The 25,833-nt window shown below is 42.7% G+C and overlaps 2 protein-coding genes across 13 annotated transcripts in view; both read left to right on the plus strand.

The window, feature by feature from the left end:
- The first annotated feature begins 1,412 nt into the window (after nucleotides 1-1,412).
- The window catches only part of LOC1275084 (FH1/FH2 domain-containing protein 3), a 70,252-nt gene continuing 45,831 nt past the window's right edge, over nucleotides 1,413-25,833 (plus strand). For 3 of the 12 annotated variants that reach the window (XR_009764624.1, XM_061641976.1, XM_061641978.1), the window contains exons 1-4: nucleotides 9,237-10,052; nucleotides 11,979-12,065; nucleotides 13,266-17,716; nucleotides 17,918-17,936. Coding sequence is in view for 10 of the 12 variants with exons in the window: in XM_061641976.1 (XP_061497960.1) it covers nucleotides 10,032-10,052; nucleotides 11,979-12,065; nucleotides 13,266-17,716; nucleotides 17,918-17,936 (4,578 nt within the window). In the remaining 2 variants the exon portion in view is untranslated. The other 9 variants (XM_061641973.1, XM_061641971.1, XM_061641974.1 and 6 more) reach the window with 9 other exon arrangements.
- On the plus strand, nucleotides 7,742-8,940 carry LOC4576457 (uncharacterized). Its single transcript, XM_061641983.1, has one exon. The coding sequence runs from the start codon at nucleotides 8,478-8,480 to the stop codon at nucleotides 8,736-8,738; it is 261 nt and encodes an 86-aa protein (XP_061497967.1). The 5' UTR covers nucleotides 7,742-8,477; the 3' UTR covers nucleotides 8,739-8,940.

A 25,833-nucleotide genomic window follows, 5' to 3' on the forward strand; every position in this document is an offset into this window, starting at 1 on the left:
TATTTCTAGATAAAATGCTCAAAATTAAAAAATAAGCCATGAATTCAAATATATCTTTTCAACAAGCAATAAGCAGCAAAATAGCATAAACATTTTGAGTTCGAGAAGGTTACGAAATAAATAATCGGCTGGGTCGCAAAGGTGAGTTTTTCCAGTAAAGTAGAAAGCGTATGAGAAGGAGAGATATATTTTCAGCTGCTATAGCACCATTAGCTGACGGGAGCATATACACACACACACGTAGAAAAAGTGTGTCGTTGGCATAGGTGATATACGTAAATGGATACGATCAAGATGTTAAGTTTTCGCAATACTGCTACACTCCGTTACTCCTACAAAACGATTCAGCTCGACCACCTGGTGTAATGGCGATGCGTAGTAGCTGTACGCATGTTTGTTTGATTCATGCATGCCGTGTGAGCATTCGCTGGATATTTTAGTACAAAATTAAAATAAAGGAATCAATGTTTCTACTTTTAGCCTCTGTTTACTATCTAAAACGAAATACTCAAAAAACCTAATTGCAAAGTCTTAAATTTGTACATTGTTATGTAACAATTTTTTTATAATAAAAAGATGGACAATCCCGATGTACAGTCATCAACTTGTACGATTCAATAACATACCCGTCATTGGTTCAAGCCTAGTATTGACCGTGTCCCCGTAACAAACATTGACTATCCGTATGAACGGGAACATTGAACAAATATGAGTAAATGTTGTTTACACAAGCATAAATTATCTCTACACAATTTCTGTCTTGAATATTATAGAAAATAATATTACAAAAATAACATTGGTTACAAAATTAAAAATCAAATTTACATTTCGGAATTCATGACATTGTCCTACTGTGCAACATTCAGATGGTACCACAGTATATGTAGTGTGGGCATGAAATATTTCACTATCGTGCATGAAATATTTAGCGTTCAAATTTATGATTCATTTCATTTTGACTGTTATGGATAGACGTTTTGTAAATTGAATGCAGTCTCTTCTTAAGACCAACGATACACAATTAAAGCGGAATAGGAGACACGAGGAGTTCATGGATATTTGATAGATATTGCAGTGAAATGCTTTATTTTCACACATGTTCTCATGAAATGTAAAAAAAATACTTGAAGGAAGAAAATCAAATAAAGTAAAACTAATAACGGTGATTCCTATAAAATTCTATGTTTGGTATTTCCAAATCGTCGATTAAAACAAACAGTTGCTATCAAACCACTCATGCTCATCAGTATGCTTATTTGCATATAATATAAAAACTGTATTGTAAATGATTATTGTGAATCATATAGACCATTCTGAGCAGACCAAAACGAACCAGTTAACGATCTGATACGACCACTTGGTGTACGTGAGTTTTGAGAGAGGATCTGTCTCAGTAGCAACGCGATCGCCGCGTGAGGCACACGCACTCTCGATAGTTGTCACAATTGCCGCGACTATCATACAGTAATTAAGTGGCTCTAAAGTGCATGTATCCTTGTCAGTTCAGATTCAATCAATCGGCTAATACCGATTCGAACGATAGTGTGAATACGATAGTGTATGGTGATTTGTTAGTGGTTTGTGTAGTATGTGAGAATAACAATTAAAACAATAGCTATGTTGAGCCTTTCGGATCTTTGCATGTCCCAATAGTAAAACATTGATAGTGAACTTGTGTGGAAAAACTGCTTGAATGCTGTCAAGCTGTTTTATGCTATAGCAATGTTTTATGCGTAAAATTCGTTTATTGTGTGATTCGGCGGGGTACGAGTGATAAAAATAAATCTCCTGGCTCAAGTTGTAGCACCGATTTTCATATCCGATTTTCAAAGATTTTTTTTTAAACAGTGAAACACACAATGTGAGAACAGAATCCGGCAAAAGATGCACGTAAAGGAGTATTAGCACAGTAAAGGAAGATAAAAACAACAAAAAGAAATGAAAACTACGCAGAATGTAGTTCTTTCGTGAATTGCAAGGAACCAAAATTAGATCTTTACTTTGCGCGGTTTAAGTGTGTGTGTTTGAGATGATCCATTAAGTTGGCAATGTCTTTTGAAACACGCACAATCGATCTCACAGGTGGGACCAACACGGTTGACTGGTAATTGGTCTAACCAGTACTAGAGCGTCCACTACCACCTAATTACACAGATCAAATATCTGTACAAAAGGGTTTGAATAATAGTGCAAATCAGTGAACAATTCGGGGTTCATGAAATTACGAATGGCATCCTCACCCGCTTGATCGGTTGCTGTTGCTTAGGTTTTGAGGTTAACTATTGTTTGTGGTGTGATGTCGAATCAGGAAAGGCCGGCAAGCTTGTGTTTCTATTTTGAGCTTCATTTCAACACAACTAGTCGAACGAATGTTGTAAATGATGCGAACATTTCGACTGCAAATATAAACAAAGGTAGAGTTTTGCCATAGTCGTTTTGCCGGCACCAATAATCGTGTAAAAATGTAAATTTGTTCATCGTTGAATGGTTAAATAAGTTGAAATAAATTCTACACATTACAGTGTGTAATAAAGTAATTTTCTACAGGATGGCTTAGCAAGTTAAAATGAAAAAGTAATGTTTACTTTAATAGTTTAAAAGCAAAATAAAAGTTTATTACTTTTCTTCATTTATGGTAATTATCTTTAGCTCTTATTTGAATGATTAATTGGCGAATGACCAAGTAACGGGTCAGTCGTGTGAAAGTCGCCGTATCATGGGCTATAAAACATGTCCGTTATTTGCATACAACGATAAATAACAAATTTAGTTTTAGTAGTCTGGTATAGTATGGTTAGTTATAGATTGAGTTATTGTTAATTCGCATCACTCTATATGAAGAAATGGCGATAAATGAAACGCTACTAGTATTTAAAACTACAAAGTGTTTAATTCGGTTTGGTCGCATAGGTTGTGGCAACGGAAAAGTGCAAAAAAACCAAAAGAACAAAAAGAAGTAAATTCATTACATTTTATGAAGTAATTGTATTGGAAATGTTTGTTTATCAAATCATTGTAATCAATTACGTTCAATTATTATAAAATCATGGTGATTTATGATTCTAGCTTGTATCCACAATAATCTTTTGATTGCCAAATTATGAAAGAATTTGTAAATTCTGAAGATTGGCTCTAGTTGGCCCAGTATACAATGGAACTTAGCATACCGAGTTCAATCCGTTCCAGCTACGCACTCGTTATGCGAAAAACGCGTTATGTGAGAGACTCCTTTTCATATAATTTGTATAGAAAGTAAAATAATTGGTTCCAAAACCCGCAGATGTGCTGGTACAAATGCATATATACAATTTTAAGCCTCCACTTGCAATGGGCCAAAATAACTATGATGAACGATTTTTTATCGGTTGGAAGCTTCAGTTGGCAGAGCTTCTTCTGCAGCTGTTTGACATGTATTGATAGACTTTTTCCGATATGATCCAGTTTCATCACACTTTAAAATTTGCTTGTGGTAAATATTTTCCAGCACGAAATAAGATTTCGTTAAATGTCATTGACATCAAATCTACAACACAAACACCCTCATAAGAAACTACTTGAAATGTCTGCAATTTGTAGATAAGGCGTCAATCAAATCTTAGTATCGAAATGCAAGAAACACTTGTGCACAATTACATGGCACTTCTCCGTCTCGAAATAGTGCTATATTAAACGATACTTAGTAGTTCTTTGAAACTCTCATTTTTCTTCTTCTTTGGCACAAAAACCGTTGTCGGTCAAGGCCTGCATGTACCACCAGTAGGCTTGGCTTTCAATGACTTAATTATTACCATAGCATGATAGTCACAGTCCTACCTATGGGGTCACGTTCCATTCGGGGCTTGAACCCATGACGGGCATGAACCAATGGCGGGCTTGAAGCATGGCAGTTCGGCAGCAAAAAATATATCACAAACGCAAATACAGGGGTTCTCAAGCCAACTCAACATCGTAACACTATTTTTCGAACACATTAAACGATTGTCAACATCGTACAAACAATTCGAATCCGTAAACTCATTTCGATTTGGTAACACTAGGTGTTGAACGCGTAAAATCAAAACTCGAATCTGGAAAATGAATAATAGATGACAAGACAGCCAGCATACATGTTTCAGATTCGAGTTGGGATTTTACAGGTCCAAAATCTAGTGTTACCAAATCGAAAAGAGTTTACGGATTCGAATTGTATGTACGATGATGACAATCGTTTAACGTGTTCGAAAAATAGTGTTACGATGTTGAGCTGGCTTAAAAATCCCTGTAATATTGCTCATTATGCGAGACATTACTCGTTTAGAGAGGTATTTGTTTAGCATTTAGATTTGCTCGTTATGCAAAAAACTCGTAATAAGGGGGAACTCGTTATGAGGGTGCTCTTTTCACTTTATAATTCAATGTGGATGGGAATTGAATCCGTTCGGCCTTGTAGGAGTTTGTGCGTTTATACAACTAAGCATCGATCGGCCCCTGTCCAGTAACGTGAATATGTTAAAAAGTCTGTTAAAACCTCAATAAGTTTGTCACGCATGAAAAAGTCTTTATATCAAGAGGAAATTATGTATGAAAATAATGTAAATTGTAGTTCTCACTAGGAGAAACAAAATAGAAGTAATAATAAAATGATCGAATTAATAAACTGCACAAAGGCAGTGTTCTGCAAGCACTCTGATGAAAAGTTCCCTTTTTCAAGCGGGTAGAAGATCTGGGCATAAATTTATCCCTGTCGACACAAGGATTAAGAAGCAAGTTTTGCTAGAGTTCTGACATGTGGGATTTTCGTGACACATGAACGGATTAGACGACGGGGGTAGGCGGCTCTTTCACCATGCAAGAATGGAGAGCATCTGCAGCACAGATTCCATCTGTGTGGTGTCGTACCGAGCAAGCGATAAGCTTTGCAGCTCGGATGCATGCACGTGCAAATGAGGGTGGGATCTGGTAACAAACTAAATATTGAATGATGGAGTTTACGCTTTTCGACTTTATTTCAAAAAAGGCAAAATGTAGGAAGGCAAAAACTTCAAATGATTTGTACAGTGGCTGTGTGAAACGAGACACAGCTTGTGGAAGAAATGGTTGCAAACGTCTGCAATGTACGTTGCTACGATGCTGTCTGTTGTTCGGATTTGAATGACTGTGAAGTTGAGCGACTACAAGAATAGTATATCCCACACAGGCACGCATACCAATGTACAACATTATACTTTTCGTTTATCCTCAGGAAATAAACAGCAGTGGGCAAATGTCACCAAGAAACGGGCACACTCAAAACATGCAACGATGCAATCGAATCGTGGGGAAATGTTCGTCTACGTAGTTTCTCGTGAAGGAAAACGATTGTCCTACGGAGTGACTAAAATATTGTAGAATGTAGGTCAAACTGCTGCTCTCTGCTACTTGTGCCAGCGCCTGGTGGACACCGTTAATGCGTCACCCCAGAAACTCTGCGTTGGATGTTCGTCAGTCACAGTAAACCTACCCGTTGCGGCGTGTAAAGAGGTGTCGTGAACACACTCTGGTTAGGACACGTGACGGGTTACCATCGGTTTTAGTCAGCGGTTTTTGGCATGCGGGTGTTCCTTGCGTACGACGATTGCGGAAGAATTATGACCCAAATCTGGCGTGTGAGAGCAGGCTTGATTCGAATGGAAAGCCGTTGCATCATCAGCTAAAGTGTTGGTGTATTTTTCTGTCAACAGAACCATGTTGCTCCATCAGTACAGTGAACACACGGTGTGACAATTAATGGCTGCTTTTGATGTCTGATATATACAAACCCCGCATCAATGGAACGGATACAATAAGGTATTGGAAAATTGCAAACCCAACACTCACCAATGATAGAGTACATTGTTTGTGTTTGCTTTTCTAAAGATTCGTGCTCGACTCTTCCAGTTTCTAGTCAATTTTTGGTGTTCCAATTTGCCAACCATGCCAGTTAGGGGCTTTGGAGTGAAAACGGTAGTTGTTAGTGTCACTGTGGTTTATTTATTTGTTTACATATGGCAAAAATAGAACCACAAAGCCAAAACTATCAATAAAGAGCCGGGAAATGTTTTTGGGTAAACAAGCCGATGAATGCCAGTGTCGGTGGAGAGCAAAATCCCACCGAAAGAAACCACTACGCGTCCAACGAATCAAGAATGGAGTGGAGTATGTGTTTTTGGCCAGATAATAGTTGCAGTTGGAAAAGCCGATTGAGAGAAATTGCCCAAAACACACACACATACTATTCCAACGAGATGGCTGCAACCGGTGCACTAATACCGGAAACAGGCGTAACGATGTTTACGGTTCGCTTTTACGTGAAGAATGCAGTGGAATATGACAAGAGGACGATGAGTGATTTATGAGAATCAGTAACGATTTGCCACGCTGTGAAAATGAGGACCATCCGCCATGCTGGGAAATCAGTTGGCATCTCCCAACTGGTATGATTTATTCACACTGCGGCACTTGTGCCCTCTGGCCCTGTAGAATAGTTTGCCGAAGGGCCTGTGGCCGATGTGGAATGGTCGTTGGAGCACGAATGGAAGCCATTGGTTGGGGATTTTCGTTGCAATCACTCGTTCAATGCCGCGAGGGCTCAAATGGAGTGCATTGATGTTTGCCAGATTTACCAAACGAATCAATCTGCCACTTTGAATGGCCACGAACGTACACACAGGCACACTGATTTTCGGGAGCTTCCGATTGTTGAATGGACAGGGAAAATAAACCACGAGCTGGCGTGGTGGAGTTGCAGGTAAAATGGTGGAACGGATATTTGTAGTAATACTGGTTTGGTAAGATTGGGATTTGGAAATTGAGGCAGGGAAGTGTATGAAGTGTAATATTTAACAAGTGTTTTTTTATCAATACAATGATGCATTGGTCAATAGATTACCGAAGCTATTAGCACTGGAAGCATTTTAATTGTTCAATTAATAAAATTATGAATAGTCAGAGGAGCGTTGAAGTATCCGAAGGGACACAGTAAATTTAATTGGTTCGCTATCTCACGTTTTAGACTATTCTATGTATTAACTGCTCGACGACCCGCATACTAAAAGCATTTCACTAATACATGGAACTAAACATGGAACAATTCGATAGGTAAATTAACAAGTCGATGGCACACACGTGATGTCGGAAATAGTTTTTCCGTCTGTCCTTGAAATATTCCTCACGCGCATTGCCCGCGGGTTTTTGATGGAGTTTCTAGCGGAAAGGACGCAAGAAGGCAAAGAGCAAGGCAGTTTGATACGAAGCGACTTAACAAGCCAGTACAGAGACATGGCTCGACTATCTCGTCCTGGCTTGCATTCCTCGGTAAGCGCATCTCGGTAGCGGGATTTTCCTCCACCCCGATGGCGTTGTCGTCGGCTAATCTGACACTTTAATTGTTATTTATTTAACTGCTCCCGTGATCGTTCCCTTTCGTTCGGCCGGATCGTTCACATCGAGCCGGGTGGCTGGCGCGTACCAACTGATGTCGCACGAGCCGAAGAGATGCGGCTTTGCATTAGACGCGCTAAATATAAGTCGCCAAAGATACGGTTGGTGTCTTCCGGTTGTCTGACGAGAGCAGTTGATGGTGTTGAGGAATGTCTGAAGCGTTGCTGGTTGGAGTCTGAAATGGAAATAGGGCTACATGGTCGTGTCCAATAAAATGGAATGTTTGCTCTGCTCGATGGTGGCTATTGTTTAATTTTTATCGATTTTCTATTCCAAAATCGCGTGAAAAGATACAATTCCAAACGAGCCGTTCGTTTCAAGTCGCTATAGATCAGATGTGGTACGCTGATAAAAATTTCATTCATCTTCAACATCTCTCACCAGTCCAAGCGAAACTGTGTGGTTTAGTGTTCTCTCGATAAGAAACGATACCTGTTTGAATATGTGTGCAATGGTTATGTTTGTGGTTTTGGTGTGGACGTGTGGATGTTTGAAACTGACCTGCTGACATGCGCGTTACGCACGTGGTTTGTGGGTATTTGTCATTTTCATGTTTGCTAGACCGATCTCGCGATCGAGTGATTTAAGTTTGTTTCTTGGTGTGACCATTGAGCTGGTCTACGATTTGCCGGTACCATTAGTATCAACGAACCGCTTCACGTGAAGCAACCTTTTCTCGAAAGCGAGCCAGCACTTATTCCCCACTGCCATTGTTTCCGAGCCGGTCGCACTGTACATCGATGGGGAGCCCTTTAACCTAACGGTTGAGCTAACGCGAACGTACATTAGCGAAAAAAGAAGCGCAAAAGGTCGCGAATTTCACGAACGGCGGGCGTGGATGCACAAACGCAGCGAGTGTGTTGTCGAAAAATCGAATGTGTGTACGCTATCTGTCAACGAACCTGTGTCTAATGAGATCTTGCACTAGAAAAGCACAAGCTACTTGCGGCTTGCTTGTGGTGCCGTGTTCGAAGCGAAAGGAGCACTAGGCGTGAGCTGAAAAAAGGTTTTATTTATCTGGTGGCGACTGCAGGGCGGTGATGGCAATACTCTTGATACACTTGCGCCGCATTCTGCTTCTGGTCACGGTCGTCTATCTCGTGGGGGCGTTGGTACGGAAGTTGCTGTACGGTAAAACAGCCGCCATACTGCGCTCTTCACGCTCCGTCGGTGGTTTCCTGTTTGCGAAGCGGCTCCACCTGCAGCCCTGGTTCTACATCTACACGTTTTATCTGTATGTGCTGGTACAGAACGGAGCCGGCTGGAATCAGCTGAATTTGTTCGATAACTTCTTCCGATAAGCGATGCGCGTAGCTTATCCAGTTCGCCAACAGCTTGCTATGTAACTTGCGCGCACGTTTCGCATGCGAAGAGTCTGTCTGGCGTGTTGGTGTCCCCGTTGGCCAACCCCGGAGCAGTTAGCCGTAAGGTGTGCTGTGTGTTTCGCATTTTCGTTGTTTGAATGTGATGTTTACTTAGAAGCGACAGGGAGCAGAGAACAGGCAGTATCTAAAAATAAGACTGCGCCATCGAAATAGTCCACTCGACGCAACCGGCGGTCAGAGTATTTGCATGTGTGTGTGGTTGTCTGAGTAGATGTTTGCGATCGTGTGCGTAATGTGGTTCTATGCGCTGCGTGATGTGACTTTTGCACCAATACGCTTTGCCTGTGCGTGCTGAAGGGAAAATCGGACCAGTTTTTCTCTCTCGCGAGGAAACACCCAGTGCGCGTGTGTTCGCCGTTGGCTGGAAGTGTGTGTCTTGTGCATCTGTTCGGGAATCGTTGCATTCCCAGTTGGTCATGTGAATCCGGCGAGATCTAGACGAACGTTGCGCAGTGATCGTGATCGTGTGTGAGTGAACGTTTGTGCGCGAAAACATTCCCGGGCAGCACATGGTACACCGCAACGAGCGAGTGTGTTGTATGCGAATGTGTTTCGTGATCTCGGTTTGAAGTGTGCTCTAAGCACAGCGCTCCCGTTAGATAAGGGCCAGAGCCGGTGAGGATATGTTATGTTCTGTGTGATCTAGGGCTGCATGCAGCTCATTTCACGGTGCAGCAAAATCGCTCCGATCGGATTGGATCGGGAGGAGTAAGAGTGACGCAACAAGTGGGCGAGCTAGATTTTCAGTGAAAAGTGACGATTTTGCAACGGACTAAATTTTACTCTAATGCCACTTTCCTCGGACTTTTCCAGTCCAATATTGCGCAGCCAGCCGATTGGTGCTTGGAGTTGTAGAATATCAAGACCAAGAATATAAGTGATCATGCAAGTGTTTGTGAAATAGTGAAAAAGTTTCAATAGGTCAGCCCGAGTTTAGCACCCATAAGCCAAGTTTAGTATCGTAATCGGGAAAGTGAATTTAAAAAAAATACACATTTTCTAGTGTTTAACATGAAATCATACCATTGAATCGGTACAAGTGTAAAATTAATTTTGGTGCAGAAAAAGTATGCCAGTGCTTCAGTTAAGGAATATCACCACAGCTAACCAAACTATTGAGGCACAGAAAATATATTCAACAGCATTGGATTCACCCATCGCTGGAACGATTCATTTAGCAAAACGAAAGTTTAAACGAAAACCATCAACATGTCTTATCGAAGTTACAATGTAAGTATAAAAAAGGCTTGTAAAGAAGGCAAGTAATGTAGAATTTGAAAATAGGTTTTTGTTCTAGATAATGTTACACATTCACAATTACACATTCGTGTTCTGCAAGAGTTTCATATTTTAGTTCATATGAACACAAATCCACAATATACAATTATGTAAATTTAAACCAAAACATGATTTTACCAACGGTCGATGACCGATATTTAAAATAAAAGTCTATAGTGTGGTTCCATATTAGTCAAACACTACAAATAGAGGAGGATCTCTCAATCCTTCTATTCAATTTATGAGTAACAAATTAGGAATCAGTAAGCTATCGCGTTCTTGGAGATCGTTGTCATCCATCTCAGCTGAGTCAGTCGATCGTTCTATTTTAGAACATTTTCTTTTTTAAGCTAGATGCAACACTTTCCATTCTATTGCAGATCCCGTCTGTTACAGAGATCCACGCGCCGTCGCTTGTCGTTAGTGTACCGTAACCTATGAATCATCGGGGAGTGCCTACATCTCACGAAGGCAGAGCAATTTATGACACTCTTTTCGATGCTTCGTTTCGTGGGACCAAAGTCCACACGTTGTTAAAGATTTTCACTCGGTGCAATGTGGAAATCTACGCTAAGAATCACAGGCGATGGTTTTGTTTAGCATTTTTAAACATGAATTTTCAATGCCGATGCTCGTAAAACGTGCGGTTGGGAGTGCTGATGGATGCAAGACATTTTGCTGTGTGCATTGTTTACATGTGTGAGTGTATGTTGTTTTTTTTAGTTACACATCCTAGTGGGTGTAAAGCTGCGCGAGAGTACATCAAACACGAAGTTCTTGATGGTGCTTGAAGCAGTAATGCATCTGCTTACGATGTGGGAAAAGTGGTCTTTTCAACGCCCTCTCACAGGGCTGGATGGAGTTTACCCGTCGAAGTGTGTAGTTTTAGCGGTAGATGGCAAAGTTCTTAATTGGATTTGCGAACAGGGAAAACAGGTCATAGCATGAGGACTAAATATAGCTTGTAGTCATTAGAAGATGATATTTCGGTTTTTTTAATTCGTCATTTGCTTGGACAAATCCAGTCTATGTAGAGAAATTACGATTGGCTTATGGTGACATATTTAGTATGTATTGCTATTTAAAAATTCGGAAAAAAATACAAAATGCACGAAAGAAGCATTTTGTTTGAATTTGATCACAGTTGACCCATGTGATTGAGAAGAGTATTAGGATTTATTTATGAGTTCTTGAGCCTGTGGAAATTTTGTAAATATTCTGTTCCTCGTAGCTGTTATTTTCCGTTATGTATCGCTTCCATCTGTCTCTTTTAAGACACTCGAGCATCGATGCAAAGTGAATGCATTTTCGAAACTATTAAAATGCCAGTTTGATGCACTTTATCTATTCAAAAAAATAATATGCACGCACTGTCCAGGCCACTTGGTTCATGAAATTAGATCTGAGATGAGATGAGACGCTGCTTGCAATGACACGGCAGTTTAATCCATCGTTGATTTTCTCATCATATGTAATACAGTTCCAGTTTCAGGAATCGAAACACTTTTTCGAACTCTTTGTTTTTCAAACTAGATTTACTTAAGGCTAGAACGAAGGTTAGAGTTGCTTAGAATTTGATTAAACAGAAAAAATGGAAATACGTATGGAAGATAAGGCTTGTAAATCAATGATTTTTATTGTTGTGTTGGATAGTTCTTGATCAGACATAGCAGTACATGCCAATTTGGCCAAAAATACCACTACAAATGCCGCTATTACACTATTACTTAAGAAAACACATATTACAATACTAGATAACTGGTAAGAAACATCAGGTTATATCTCTTGATGGAGCAATATTCCCTTGTGTTCTAGACACGGAACCTCATTCCTGTTCTTAAATTGATACTGATACACGTTTGTTCCGGCTTATTACAGTATCCTTGGTCTACGTCCAGTTACAATTCAAGCTCTTCGTCGTATTCTGCATCATCTAGTCTGCCAAGCTCCTATCGGAGCTCAAGAGTATGTATTGCTGTTGTTCGTCCCTCCCCTTCCTGCCCAAATCTTGTGTTGAATGTTTAATTAAGCTTCCGAATGTGTTTCCTCCATAGTTCTCTTGTTACAAATGTCCGGTCCTACAATGTCCTACAAATGTCCGGTTGTTTTGTGTTTGATTTAAATTGATGCGAAAAAAATCAATGTTTCACCCATTATAAATTCCCCTGTTCTTCCTTGTAATGTGTCTGCTGTTGTTTGACTACCCCTGTTTCTGACGTTTGACTACCCCTGTTACAGACACAACCTACTGATGTGTCTGATAATGTGTGTGTGTTTTTGTAAGGAAATAGTTGTTTAAGGAAGTTTCCATGCAATTGATTCGTTATGTTCTCATATCATTGTTTCGTTGTGTTTGTAGTGACCATGTTTTACGTACAAGTGTGGATAAAATGGCGTTCAGCTGTCGTCACCGATAGTGCCGACGTATGGCTTTGCAACGCACGCAAGTACGCGATTTGTTGCGAACTGATTGACAGGTTGGCTTGCTTGGGATATTTACGTCGCTGCGTTTCCGTGCTATTTCTGTAGAATCACGAGTCCCTTGTTACAAATAGAAGCAAGTTGCCAGAGCACCACGGGAAATTCAGTACGTAGTAATGTGAAATTGATGCCAACTGTTGGTAGACTAGGTGACGATTGGTTAACACGTTCAAACGCTTCATTCGTTTGAAATGCTAGAAGAGTGCATCGTATACAAATCCATTTCGTCTGAGTTAAATGGAAAATAGTGACAAAAAAAAAACAAAACAAAAATGAACGGATAGAAGCATACGGTTGGCGCCAGGAATCAAAATGTTCTTGTTGGCATTGCAATTGCAGTTCTGAATTTAGCTCATGCAAAGGCACTTGCAGCAAGACTCATGTTTAGGATTGATCGATGGTTTTTCTTTTAATCTAGTGAAACGTGTATGTTTTAGGATCCGTTGTGTAGGCATTTAAACACCTATTTATCTGACGCTTGCCGGAATTCCCATTAATTAATGTGTTTTTGTTTTTTTTCTAACATACGTACAGTGATGGGTGTTCGAAACTAGGGAAAAAGTAAATAAAACTAGCCTGCAATCCATCAGTGCAGTTCATTTATTATTGTTTGGAATTGTTTCATCCTGATCCAAACCGTGACAGTAGAACTGATATGTATTTTTTTTAAATTTCTTTCTTCAGTTCTCGACCGAACCTTCAACGACGTCCCGGTTCAGTTCGTTGAGTTCCACGAGCAGCTATCGTCCATCATTATCTTCCGGGAGCTATCGTTCTCCGCGATCTACGACCACAGCTCCAAGCTCGACCGTTTCCTCCTTTATCAGCCGATACTCGAGCCTAGCAGCCGACAAGGACAAGGAAAGGGAAAGAGACAAAGCGAAGGAAGAAGAACGACGAAAGGAGCGCGAATTGAGGGAGAGGGAACGCGAAAAAGAACGTGATCGTGAAAAGGAGCGTTTAATCGAAACATCTAAGAAGCTTGAAGCAGAAATAAAGGAAAGCAAACCCGCACCGTTGAAGAAGTCTTCTCTGATAGCGGCAAAGTACGGTTCAACCAAGGATGTAACAGCGACCGACGATTCATCCACGAAGAGCGGTACAACAAATAAAACCCAATCCTCCAAAGAGGTTGGCACAAAGCCAAAGAAAGAAAATGCACCTCCCGTAACGTTCAATACAAGGTATGGGCGCACCGGAGTCGCTCGGGAGCAGTCTCGTGAACCTAGTCCGGCAACGAGAACGAGCTCTTCAACTTCAATCACTGCACGCACTAGGCATCGCGATCCAAGTCCCGTGGCAACAACTGTCACGGAGAAGGCACGATCCCGAGATCCAAGTCCTGTCGTCGAGCCCAAACGTACTGGAGGATATGCATTAGCTATAGCCAGCAAACTGTCCGGCTCGAAACTTCCGCAGCAGAGTGCTCCCAATGAATATCGAAGGCAATCGAGTGGCACCGCTTTCGGGCAGAATAGAGCACGCTCTCGTGATCCGAGCCCAACGGTACGAACGAGAACCTCGCGTGAACCGAGTCCCATGGAGCAAAGGCGGCTACAGCTAGCTAATAAAATGATCGCCACAGCTGCACGCTCTCGTGATCCAAGTCCTGCGCCAGTGCAGCAAATTAAACAATCGCTAGGTGGCAACAAACAGAGCAATACCGTTGATCAAAAACAGCGATTTACGAGCTCAATCACTATCAAAACTGGGACAGGTGTGCGATCGCGTGATCCTAGCCCGGCTGAAGCGAGAAAAATTCCAACGCTCAATAATAATGCAAGCAAAGTGCGCTCCCGAGACCCTAGTCCCGCTGACCCGAAACGAACCACAGCGTCTTTGAGTGGACGAACATCCCGTAAAAACAATGAAACAGGTATAACAAAGCCCTCGACATTTGGCACTGGACGAAAAACGCGCGATCCCAGCCCAGGAATTGCCAATAAGGTCCGTAGTCGAGATCCCAGTCCGGCAACGGTTCCACGCCGGACTTCACGAGAACCAAGTCCAGCGGAGTCTGTGCGCGAAAAGTATGGACTGGGAGGTTCGGGAGCGTACCGTCCATATGGACGATCGAACAGTGCACTCGGAGTAGGTAATCGATTTGGAGCCAGTGCTAGTCCCGTTCCTAAAAGTCCAATCGCAGACCTTGCATTATCGTACATGACATCTAGTGAGGCAATAGCATCTCGAACAAGTCGTCCTTCATCTAGGTTGCGATTAAGCTCGCAATCTCGAGAACCTTCCCAATGCTCGTCACCGTTGACCGCAAGTCAGATCTTTTCACCGGAACCACGCACAGCATCAAACGAAGAGCAGAAACGGGAAGGATCAAGTTCGTCGGAAACTACCACCACAAGCTCGTCGTCTGAAGAATCATCAGAGGAAACGGAAAGCAGCACTGAGCCAGAACCGAAGATATTCATTGAAATAACGCTGGTAACGCGCGGTACATCTCCAACACCACCAGGTACAACTCCGTTCATAAGAGCCCGCAGGGCAGAAATGTGTAAAACGATTGAAAAAACTATACAGAAGCAGCTTCTCCCAGTCAAAACGGCTGACAAGCAGATTCAGTCGGATCGAATGGACGATCCAACGAAATATTTGCGCTATGGCCAACCTTCCACACGTAGCTGGTCACCGTTTATAGAGCCAAAGTATGGCTCATCCTCCCCGACACTTGGGTATACGCGTTATTCGAGTGCATCGTCCCGGTATAGCCGTGATAGTCCCAGTTTTAGCCGCGAAACAAGTGTAAGCTCATCGAAGAGTGACGTACCTGAGAAACGCGAGCTATCCACGCTAGCTGCTAGAGTGAAGGAGTTGAGTTTATCGAAATCCAATAGCTCTAAATCCACGGGCAGTCGATCGTCTACTGGAAGCGGCCCAACTGGGAAGCAGAAAACGCCTCCGAAACAGAAATCACCCGAAAAGCCTCCTCCTGCACCGGCCAAGGACAGTCCATCTCCGGTTAGATCGGTGGCTAACAAGGACTTCCGCAAATCAGCACTTAACATGGGTCCAGCACCTGAACGACCGCGCAAATCGTCCACATCGTCAAGCAAATCGTCCAGCTCATCGGCATCCACGGCAACACCAGTTGCTGAAACGAATGGTTCAACCAGTCGCATTCCTCACGTAAGGCAGCAAAATGGATCGAAGCTTGTAAAACGATCCGATCGATCCTCATCCACCAGTTCGGAGGAGACGAGTAGTGGCAGTGGCTCCTCCGGCACAGATACCGATCGTGAACAGTCAATCACCCGAACAGCCCCGAACGAACAGGAAGATCTTAGTGCCGCAACGGACGCATCGAACGCGAATAATGAGCTGCTATTGCGTGCCATTCAATTGGCAACGAATTTTGTAAACAATCAAAATCGCAGCGCGACTAGCTGGTATGATAATGCCAGCACAACGAGCATGTCTGAAAGTTTGGCCGCGGATCCGAATGGAAAATCAGGTTGGGAGGCAGGAACACATTACATGGAAAGTATAAAGGATGATTCCAGCAATGAGGAGGACGATGGCGATGAAGCTGACGAGAAACAGCAAAACAACGAAGGCTGTGAAGAAGATCAAAAGTCAAACTCAGGCTACCAACAAGCGATGTGGTGGAGGCGTTCGGGTAACTTTGAGCAAACGGCAACCGTACAGGATACGGTTCCGAGTGCTCGTAGCTTTACGTACCGGATCAGGCGCGTTGAGTCCGGTGAAAAGCCATGGTGGTTATCAGAGGATGACAACAAACCGGTACCTGAACTGGAACCGGGTACTGGGCAGGATATGGCTGCTGGTACGGAGATGACGACCGATGACGGGCGTACTACTGCAACGAGCATATTCGAGAGTCAAGCGTTGAGTCCCTTCCGACCGATCAGAGTAACGCGAGTGGAGTCCGGCGAACGGGCATGGTGGATGAAGAGCACCGAGAACGTAGCGGCCAAATCATCCGGTGAGCGAAGCAAGCAGCCCAGCAAAGAACAAACTCCAGAATCAGTCGGTGGGGGTAAAAAGAGTCCTGGTTATACGGTGTTTAAGCTCGAAGCAGAAGATGAAGCGTGGTGGGAACAGGCTATGGCTGATGTGTCGCGCAAGCAGAGCTCTGGTAGCAGTCAAAGCAGCACATCTGCAAGTGAAGAACCATCGAAGGAGCCTACCCCGGAACCGCGAAGCCAAGGTATCACGCTTACTCGAGTCGTTTCGGGAGAGAAGGCTTGGTGGTTGTATAGCTCAGATAAGGTGAACGAGCAGGTGAACGAGCAGGCGAACGCGGCTGTGACAGCAGACGCTGGTGAGAACGGTGTCGATAGTAATGAGTCGATTCGTGAGTGCAGTCCGGTGAAGGCGAAGCCATTCAAAATAACGCGTATCGAGTCCGGTGAGCAGCCCTGGTGGATGTTGGAAACCTCAGATGCACCCGTATCACGATCGGGATCAAAATCGAACGTAGTAAGCCGTTCCAATAGTTTCAATTCCAAAGCGAGTGGGAAGCAAACCAGTCCTACCAAGTACCGTATAACTCGCATCGAATCGGGAGAAAGGGCATGGTGGATGAGCAGTGAAAGCCCGGACGAGGGTGCCGGAAGTCCACGCAAGCTATCATCCTTCGTGGAGCAGCACGGCGAAGAGGAAGCCGATCTTCAAAACGAAGACATTGAGGCGCAGGTGGAGCAAGAGCTGCAAAGCATTACCAGTTTTGTGGCCGGCTTGCCCAAATTCCCTACGGGCGATTACACAATCGAGCCGATGACTAGCGAAACGCCACCACTAGGCGATCGTGCCAGTCCGGAAGGAGAGGCTGGCGGTCGAGCTTCCCCGTACGATAACATTCCCTCGACGATGATCCCTCCAGTGCAAACGAGCGTCCAGACGCTTCCGATCGTATCGATGGACAGCGGCACGACTGTTCCGGCAGACGGTGGTAGTTTTAGCACACGGAAGGACACCCAGTCACCCGTGTTTATTTCGCGTCATACCAACATTGACGATCTGCTGGGTGGCTCTTGCCATCCACTCAGCCCTATGATGGACAGGATGTTTATTATGGATGACCTGCAAGAGATCACTCCAAAAGACGTTCGAGTACACGACAGTACACCGCAGTTCATCGATTACGCCGGACAGAAAAGGTAAGGGATACCACGTTGGTCATTTCTAATTCGAGACGCGTATGAACCGCATCAGTTGCGTTTTTCAGTAGCACACTGTGCTACTGGTTTTAGTACAAAGACAGATGATCAAAGAAATATATTCCCCACGCGATCGGGGTTTGTGTCTCGGCTAGATCGCAACTCACCACAATTTCTCGTTTCTTCTTTCATTTCTTGCAGGGAGCAAACGACGGGCGCGGTAAGTCGGAATAAATTATTATCGTTTGTTGACATAATGAGGCAAATATTTCTTGAAAGCATAAGATAACCAAGCTGGTTAGATTTCCTAAAAAATTATAAAATTATACAGAAAATACGGCCTCATGCGAAGAGCAACATTCAAATTTTGTGGCGAGTTCCCAATTGACATTTTCGAGCACGAATAACCGGAAATTCGAGCAAAGTCCCTTAAACTTTCCTTAAACTGGTGCAGTTTAAGCGAAATTAGAAAAAAAATATTTAAAATCAACTGTGATGCGGCTTTTTCGTTGATTTCCTCTAGATTCGCGCAGAAATGATGTTTCCTATTGGTCATGTAGCCATTTAATACTTCAACAATACCTAAATATTTTCACAAAAAATTAGCTTTTGTTATTCATCAAAAACCAAGGCTATGAATGCAAACTGAGTTCGTCGGCATCGTCCATCGATAGAAGAAAGTCTAATTTACGAACACACCAAATCTTGGTGCTTTCAACACACTTGATCACAAACAAATCCACAATTTCAGGCGTAATCGAGCAGCTATGGAAAAAAACAATTTCGAGAAAATGTCACTTGGGTTTTGACAATAGTTGTTTTTGGTGTTGCATTTTCGACCGTTACAGCCGTTGCGGTACAACTGTTGTTAGCTAAGCAAATTTATCTATTTTACATTAGTTTACAATGGCATTTTGTAAAGATAAATTGAAAAATGGAGTTTATTTTATGGAAAAGAATCAATTAATTTCACACCGTACATTTTTAATGTGAAACCGCCACAACTACCCCAGCTCGATTTATTTTCGTTTTACCTGAATATCCGACTAGTTTTATAAGCGAATCTTTAACTAATACTAATAGCTATAACTATTTAGAACGTTACGAGTTTCAGCATATTTATACCCTGGCGACGGTTTAAATTAGAAAAAAATACTTGTACAGATTTAAGAGAAACATGAGACAGGCTCCCATACACTCGAACATATGACGGAGCACAGCTCTGAATTTCCAAGCGCACATAACACATTTTCTTGTGCTGTGATTTTCTCAGTACTTGATTACCGTGGGTGTGTTTGCATTTGACACGATGATTCAGATGCGCCGACGCAAAGACAGTCAGCCGCATCACCACCTGTGAAATTTTCACGTGTGTCGTGGGCGATATCAAACTCATGCTAGTAAGAAATCTAACATTTTCATTCGTCTGTACTATTTGGCACCAGTTTAAATAGGTAACCAGTTCTGAAGGCAATGGATTTAGGTGAAATACCGTGGATCGTTTGAGCTGCTGGTAATTTTTGGCTCGTTCTGTACTCTATCATGTACTATTTTAGGATACATGCATATTATGTCAGCTTTAATTATTTCCGCACACTAGTAATATGCATGATGTTTCAATTTTTTATCTGAAAATACACACATACATATCAAACGGTCTTGATGATTATAATGTTAGTATAGCGCTGTGGAAATCCCTCCCTATGTCTTGATTCTCTTACATGCAAGCGTTATGATAATGCTCTAAATTATAGTAGATAACCTAACGTGTTTAATGGTGAATGAACAATAAGTCTTAAAATATCATTTAAGATAAGCAATTGGCAGGGTCGTTGTCCGAACGGCTGCTTGACCTACATATATCCGCACGCTATGACCGCTCAAAATTCGCTCTGAGGGAAAACAGAGTCATGATTTAATCAACTTCTTGTTTTGAGGTGAGAATTTTAGAACCGCTCTTAGATGCGTAGCCAATCTGCGTATGTGATATCTTAAATAGGCACATATGTGTTGCTAAAGAAAAAAGTTTTATACTTTATTGCAATATACCCCTGGATGCACAATGCTCGAGTTTTATACTTTCTTGCAATATACCCCTGGATGCACAATGCTCGATGTACTTGTATTTATTGGTGAAATTACGAATGACTTGATGGAGTTGATGGTTTTTGCATAGCATGATGTAATTTTATGACATGTTGAAGAGTGCATTTCAATATTAATTAAAACAAGATTAATTGCTGGCTAAATAATGATAAACGTTAATCCAAGTTTATTGTTATTCGTCCAATATACGTACAGAGCTGATATCAATTACCTAAAGAACCATAAGAATTTGCTGCACGACTTATCAAATTGTCAGTATGCTCCCACGTTGCGCAAAAACCTTTTTGGGTACTAACCATTAAATTTGCTCTGTTTAAAAATAGTCATTATTTCATCAGCAATGAGTAGATGCTTTCATCTGTCTGTAATGATAGTATCGGCTGACCAAACATATGGAAAAGACAGCGCATCTTGGTGTGCTTGCGTTCGTCCGCAAACATCAACAGTGCGTATGGTGCGTCAGACCGATATGACGCGTCCAGGAGAGTAAAACAAACCGCGAACCAACGAGAAACGGTCAATATTTGATCGCGCCTCCCACAACCGTGCGCATCATACCAGCCACTAGCCCTGAGGGTGGGGGGCGAGACAGGAAACCGCACGCCTGGCGAATGATCATTTTCTTTGTTGGCCTTCGAAAGGCAACAATGTTTGCGGCCGGTAGCTGGTACCAGTTGGAAATCGGCAGGAAAGGCACAACTACACTGCTTGCTAAGCGAACGCATACTACTTGCTTTCAGTACCAGCTGGATTTAGGTTGGATGGAACTGACACATTACGTCGGGGGAGAATGTTTTTGAACTCACCTTCCATCTCTAATTCGGTAAATCATTTATACAGTCTACGGTGAATATAAAAAAATTGAGTGTAAATTTACCTTTGATTGGACACTAAGTGCATTTTTCAGAAATAGGCAAATTTAGTGTTTTATTCAAATAAAATCAAAATGTGCATGCTTGCAACTTAAAAAAACACAAAACCTTTGAAAGTAGAAGCAAAAACATTGTGTAAGAAAAATACATATTCACAGAATAGGGCACCGAAAGTGGACGGACAAAAAACTGCATCCATCCACCCGACGCTGCTGCCCTTGGTAATGCAATCCCATGTGGAACCGTAGAAGCCATCGTGGCGAACGAACCCACCCGGCGCACTTTATGATAGTGTGCGTGCTTGCCGTGCAAAACGGTGACACACACGACGCTCGCTTCTTGCTGAACCTACCGTCGAACAAGAGCACTCCCGGTGGTAAGAAGCATGTGTGTTAGAATCATTGCTCCGTCCCTTGAGGTGAAAAGAAATGGTGCACGCAACATACTGAAATCGGACAACTAGGGGAAAGCGGGGCAAAATGGGCATGTTAAGCAGTTTACTGAATATTCCTTTAAATATGCCACAAAACACAATTTTTCTTTCATTATTGTATGCCTCCACCCTTTATCTATGGATTAAAATTGCCACATAGAATGAAAACAACTTAAAATCATGAAAACAATGTAAAATAAAAGTTGATGTTTTACGAGAAGCTATTTTGACACGCGGGGTAAAATGGGCATAGCCCTGGGGCAAAATGGGCATATGTAAACAAACTGCGAAACGTCAAAACACTGGGGCAATATGGGCCACAACAACGGCGCTTAGGTGATGGTCTATGCTTTTGCGCACGTTTTGTGAAATGTATTTTCGTTCTATCTTTTGTTTTGCTGGTCAGAAAAGCCCTTAAAATTCTTCCAAAAATATGTTATCGACATTAAAACAATTTTTACACGCTGAAATCTACAAAATTGAAACTTTTCAAGCTGTGGCTGTCATCATTATTGAGGCGACAAATACAACACCATAGCCTCACAAAGCGCCAGATGTCAAAAGCATTTGCCCATTTTGCCCCAAGCGTAACTGTCCATTTTGCCCCACGTGAAGCATTTTTGTATTTTTTGTTATATTAGTAAAAATACGCATTCAATCGCCTTGCTTTCTTCAGACGAATTGTATAGAAATATCATATCTTTAAAAATATATCATGTAAAACTTCAACGCATCCCTGTGACACTGGTTTAAGCTTATTTTCGAAGTGGCAAAAATTATATCTATATGCTACTAAACCTTATTTTGCATTTTTCTTGGTTATTTGTTATGTAAGGGTTATGAAACATACATGGTGCTCATAGAACACTCTAAGGAATACATTTTGAGCAATGGAAAGTATCTTTGTAGTGAAATAATGCTTAAATAGAGGGTGCCCATTTTGCCCCACATGCCCATTTTGCCCCGCTTTCCCCTACACCGAAACGGGATGACCTACACAGGTGTGCGGTGTGGACTGCCGTACGGAACAAGAAGCCGGTGACCGGCCGTTGCTACTCGGTCGGTGGGGTGGAGCGGAGGGAGAGCGGTGAGGGGTTCGGCGTGTAGCAAAACCCGTTTCAAGGCAAGCGGTCGTGCGCTTAGGTTGGTCGGCGTGCAAGAGAGCGAACATGGAATAATGGCCAGGCAGCCGAGCGAGAGAAGAGAACGCCGACCGTCTTGAATGCGTGGAGAGCGAACCGTACGAGCTTTTTGGCCTTTCAACCGAACCGCTAAGTCAGTCGCTGAAAGATCGTTGCCGCGGAAGCTTTGAGCCGATCGCAAGCCGGGGAGCAACGTACGTTCGCGCGTGCGAGCCTAGATATTTCGGCTGTTTCGAGATCGACACTCGAGATTGAATCGACGTTATCACGCGTGACAGTGAAGGGAGAAGGGAGTAGTAGTAGTAGTAGTAGTAGTAGTAGTGCAACCACCAGTTGCCTACGCAGCGCAGAAGGGCAGCCTTTTTGGAAGGTACATTGACAGCTTGCATTGCACTGCAGTGACAGGCGTTATTGACTCCCTCCAATTGAAACCTATTGGAGCTCGCTTGGATTGAGCGAATCGCCACCCGCGAGAAGAGATGATGTGCTGGAGCTTGGTGCAGAAAATAGTCCAACGCTGCGGTTGCGCCCAGACCAAAAGTGTTAAGTGAGCACGAAAATAGAACCATATTTCACGGCGTACACCCACAGCAAAACGAGACCCTGCCTCTTTTGCGCGGCGGATGGAAGCGAAATAAGTGGTGCAATTTGGATGGTAGAATTTATGGCCATAGTGTAAAAGATCGATTGTGTTTCGTTGGCCACCAGAGCGGCCACTAGAGTGGTTGCTCTAATTTCACAGTGCACAAGTGATCGAGTGTGAAAATTGTACCGTGAAATCTTCCACCGTTTCAAACCACTGGATCTCGTTAACAGTTGTGTTCCTGTTGTAAGAAGCTTCTTACAAGCATATCCAAAGTGTGTATTCTTTCTGAACGAGCGTTTGAAAAAGTGCTTTTTGCTCAGTGTTGCAAGGGCCACAAGCTGTAGCACTTTTCATATCACTTTCAGCGCCGAAACCCGAAGCCACGACGTAAGTCAAAAGCGTGTTCAATGCTCCAAACAATCCTCCAAAGCAGATGAGATGAAATGGTCAACGAAATTATTTATGTGCCGGTCTCCGTTCTCACCTCAGTCGCTTGAAGCGTAAGCGTTTGGCAACCGGAAAAGTAAAAGTAAAAATCAACCACGATGAAATGGAACGAGAAATACAGACGGAATGGGCAGACGTGTTTTGGACCTTAGAGCAAAGGCGCTATGTTTGAGCAGGGTGTATTTTGGGCTTAGTTAGAATGAGGGGGGAATGGGTGGAGGGGAGAATAAGGAATTCAATTTGAGATCCGTGACGGGTGTGATTGAAACTACGGCAAAGGTCACCTTGAATGGTATTTTTTCTCACTTAAACCCCTGGCACTGGAATGTGCAAAAGTAAACGCATTCGGTTTAATAATTGTGATAGATCGCTGGGGAGAATGCTTTGAAGTTTACAATATTCTACATGTTTCTAATTAGTAAAATGAAACGTGTAAGCAAAATTGCACGTAACTGAGTAGTACCGGATCGTTGCATAACAAAAAAAAGGCGTACCAAACCCATAGGCACCATCTCTAATCGAATGCAAGCGGGCGGAGTATTTAAGAATTCATGCCCACGAAGGACGGGGCACACCACAGGCAAGCGTTAGCCGTATCGATTGGCTAGCGTAGGGAACGCGTACAGAAAATCAAATTATATGCATAGGTACCAGCGAGGGAAATTGAGCCGAGGACTACCGCTACAGATTGGTAGTAACAAAACAAAATAGAAAGCTATCGAGCATTCTAGGCACATTGTCGAACCAAGAACACATGAAAACGTGTACAGTGAGCGATAAACCGCGCACTCGTGCACCTCAGCTGAACAACTCAGCTGAGTAGCAGTGGGAAGGGACCGTTTGCTCCGGAACCGGTGTCATGACCGATACAACGGTTTGAACCACCAGACTTGTCGCCCAGCAAGCAAGTTCATTAAATTGCGGTGCGAGGTGCAGTTAGTCGCAAATTATTTTCCTATCTCTCTCGAGCACGAACACGTCGAGCCGTCCAGTTACGCGGTCATGTGTGTCATTGTTAGCTGCCATCGTGGTGGTACGTCGATGACAGTGAGATCCACGAAAGAAACTAACAACAGCAAACAAACTAACTTTGTTTGACATTAATGTGTGTAGCATATTGGCAGTTTGTTGTGATGATCATATTGATAAGAGGAGCATGATCGTATTGATAAGAGTTTTTTTCCACGATGAGATAAGATATACATTGCTTCCGATATTCTGACTGCGGTCATGCAAACAATTATAGGTTTTTGAAAAACCATTACAATAATACTCAGATGTGTGTGCTAAAACTACCAGAACCGCACAAAAACATTGTAATGTTAGGTTACTGATTTGATTTGATATTATTTGACTGATTATTTTGGGGTAATTTAATTTATAATTTCAGTTTCTTTAAAATTCCAATGTTGCTTAATAGACTTATAATTCTAAAACATCTAATAATGCGCATCGTTCGATTAAAAATAAGATATTGATTTTTTATATGCTCGTTCATGAATAGTTAAAGCTAGTTTTTGCACCAACCCGATAGACAAGAGCGATAGACACAGCAAACAATAAAATCTAACAGTAAAGCTCACAAAGCCAGTAGTGTTCAGTGGTCGTGCAAACAGTTCGAATCCACCATCGTAAACGAACGGTACTGTGCAAGAAATCTGGCTTGCGAAATGGTTGGTAAAATGGTTTGCAGTTCCCCTTGCTGCCTTGGTTCTGGTGCAGATGCGATCGTTAGCTAGAAGTTCATTTGTGCTACGGCAGAGTGTGCTTTTCCTCTTGCAATGTTACTACCACAAATCCACCAGCAAACAGTCGTGCTTTTTGTATTTTCTTGCATTTGCTCGTTACGGATCAGGATCGATGAAAAATGGTGCCTTTGACCTCGGCAGGGAGAAGAAAAAGCTCGTACTCCGTGTCCGTGTTTACTCGCACTCGCCTAGATCATAGGCGTTTCGTTCCTTCCAACCGTCTGTATTGCCTGCACGACCCGGCTAATCCGTTAACGATCGCGACGAAGCAAAACCAAAACAAAGACTAAAACCCATCCAAATCAGATCATAATTTCCCGCCACTGCCTCCGTTCTTACTCTGCGTTTACTTCGCGCAAACTCGGGCGGTTATGCTAACGGGCTGGAAACCTCAAACTATCAGCCGGAAACGATGGCTTATTTATCGATCGATGCTGTTTGCCGCACATTCGCGCAGTCGTACAACGGGTTCAGAGCTCCAGAGACACGGGGATTTGTTACGCTTCCAGTGACAGAAACGAACCCGATTGCGGACTGGTTTCAGCTCTGCGTTGTTGTCTGCGATCTTGAACTTGAGTTGGATTGTTTATGGCGTTTGTTAGATGGCAGTGCTTAATCACACTGGGAGGATGGTTTGAAAGTGCCACCACTAATGCTGTTGAAACTCAAGTCGTCCACATTTGCTACAGCTTCATTGTGATGAAGTCAAAACTCATTTCTATAGCGTACAGGCACGATACCATAACCGGTCCCTTAGTTCATTGATAAGAATTTTTAACTGCT

This window comes from Anopheles gambiae, chromosome 2 (genome assembly GCF_943734735.2).
Source record: "Anopheles gambiae chromosome 2, idAnoGambNW_F1_1, whole genome shotgun sequence".
In the NCBI taxonomy this organism is placed as follows: domain Eukaryota; kingdom Metazoa; phylum Arthropoda; class Insecta; order Diptera; family Culicidae; genus Anopheles; species Anopheles gambiae.

Coding starts and splice junctions, on each gene's coding strand:
- LOC4576457 (XM_061641983.1), top strand. CDS start 8,478: ATGGCAATACTCTTGATACACTTGCGCCGCATTCTGCTTCTGGTCACG.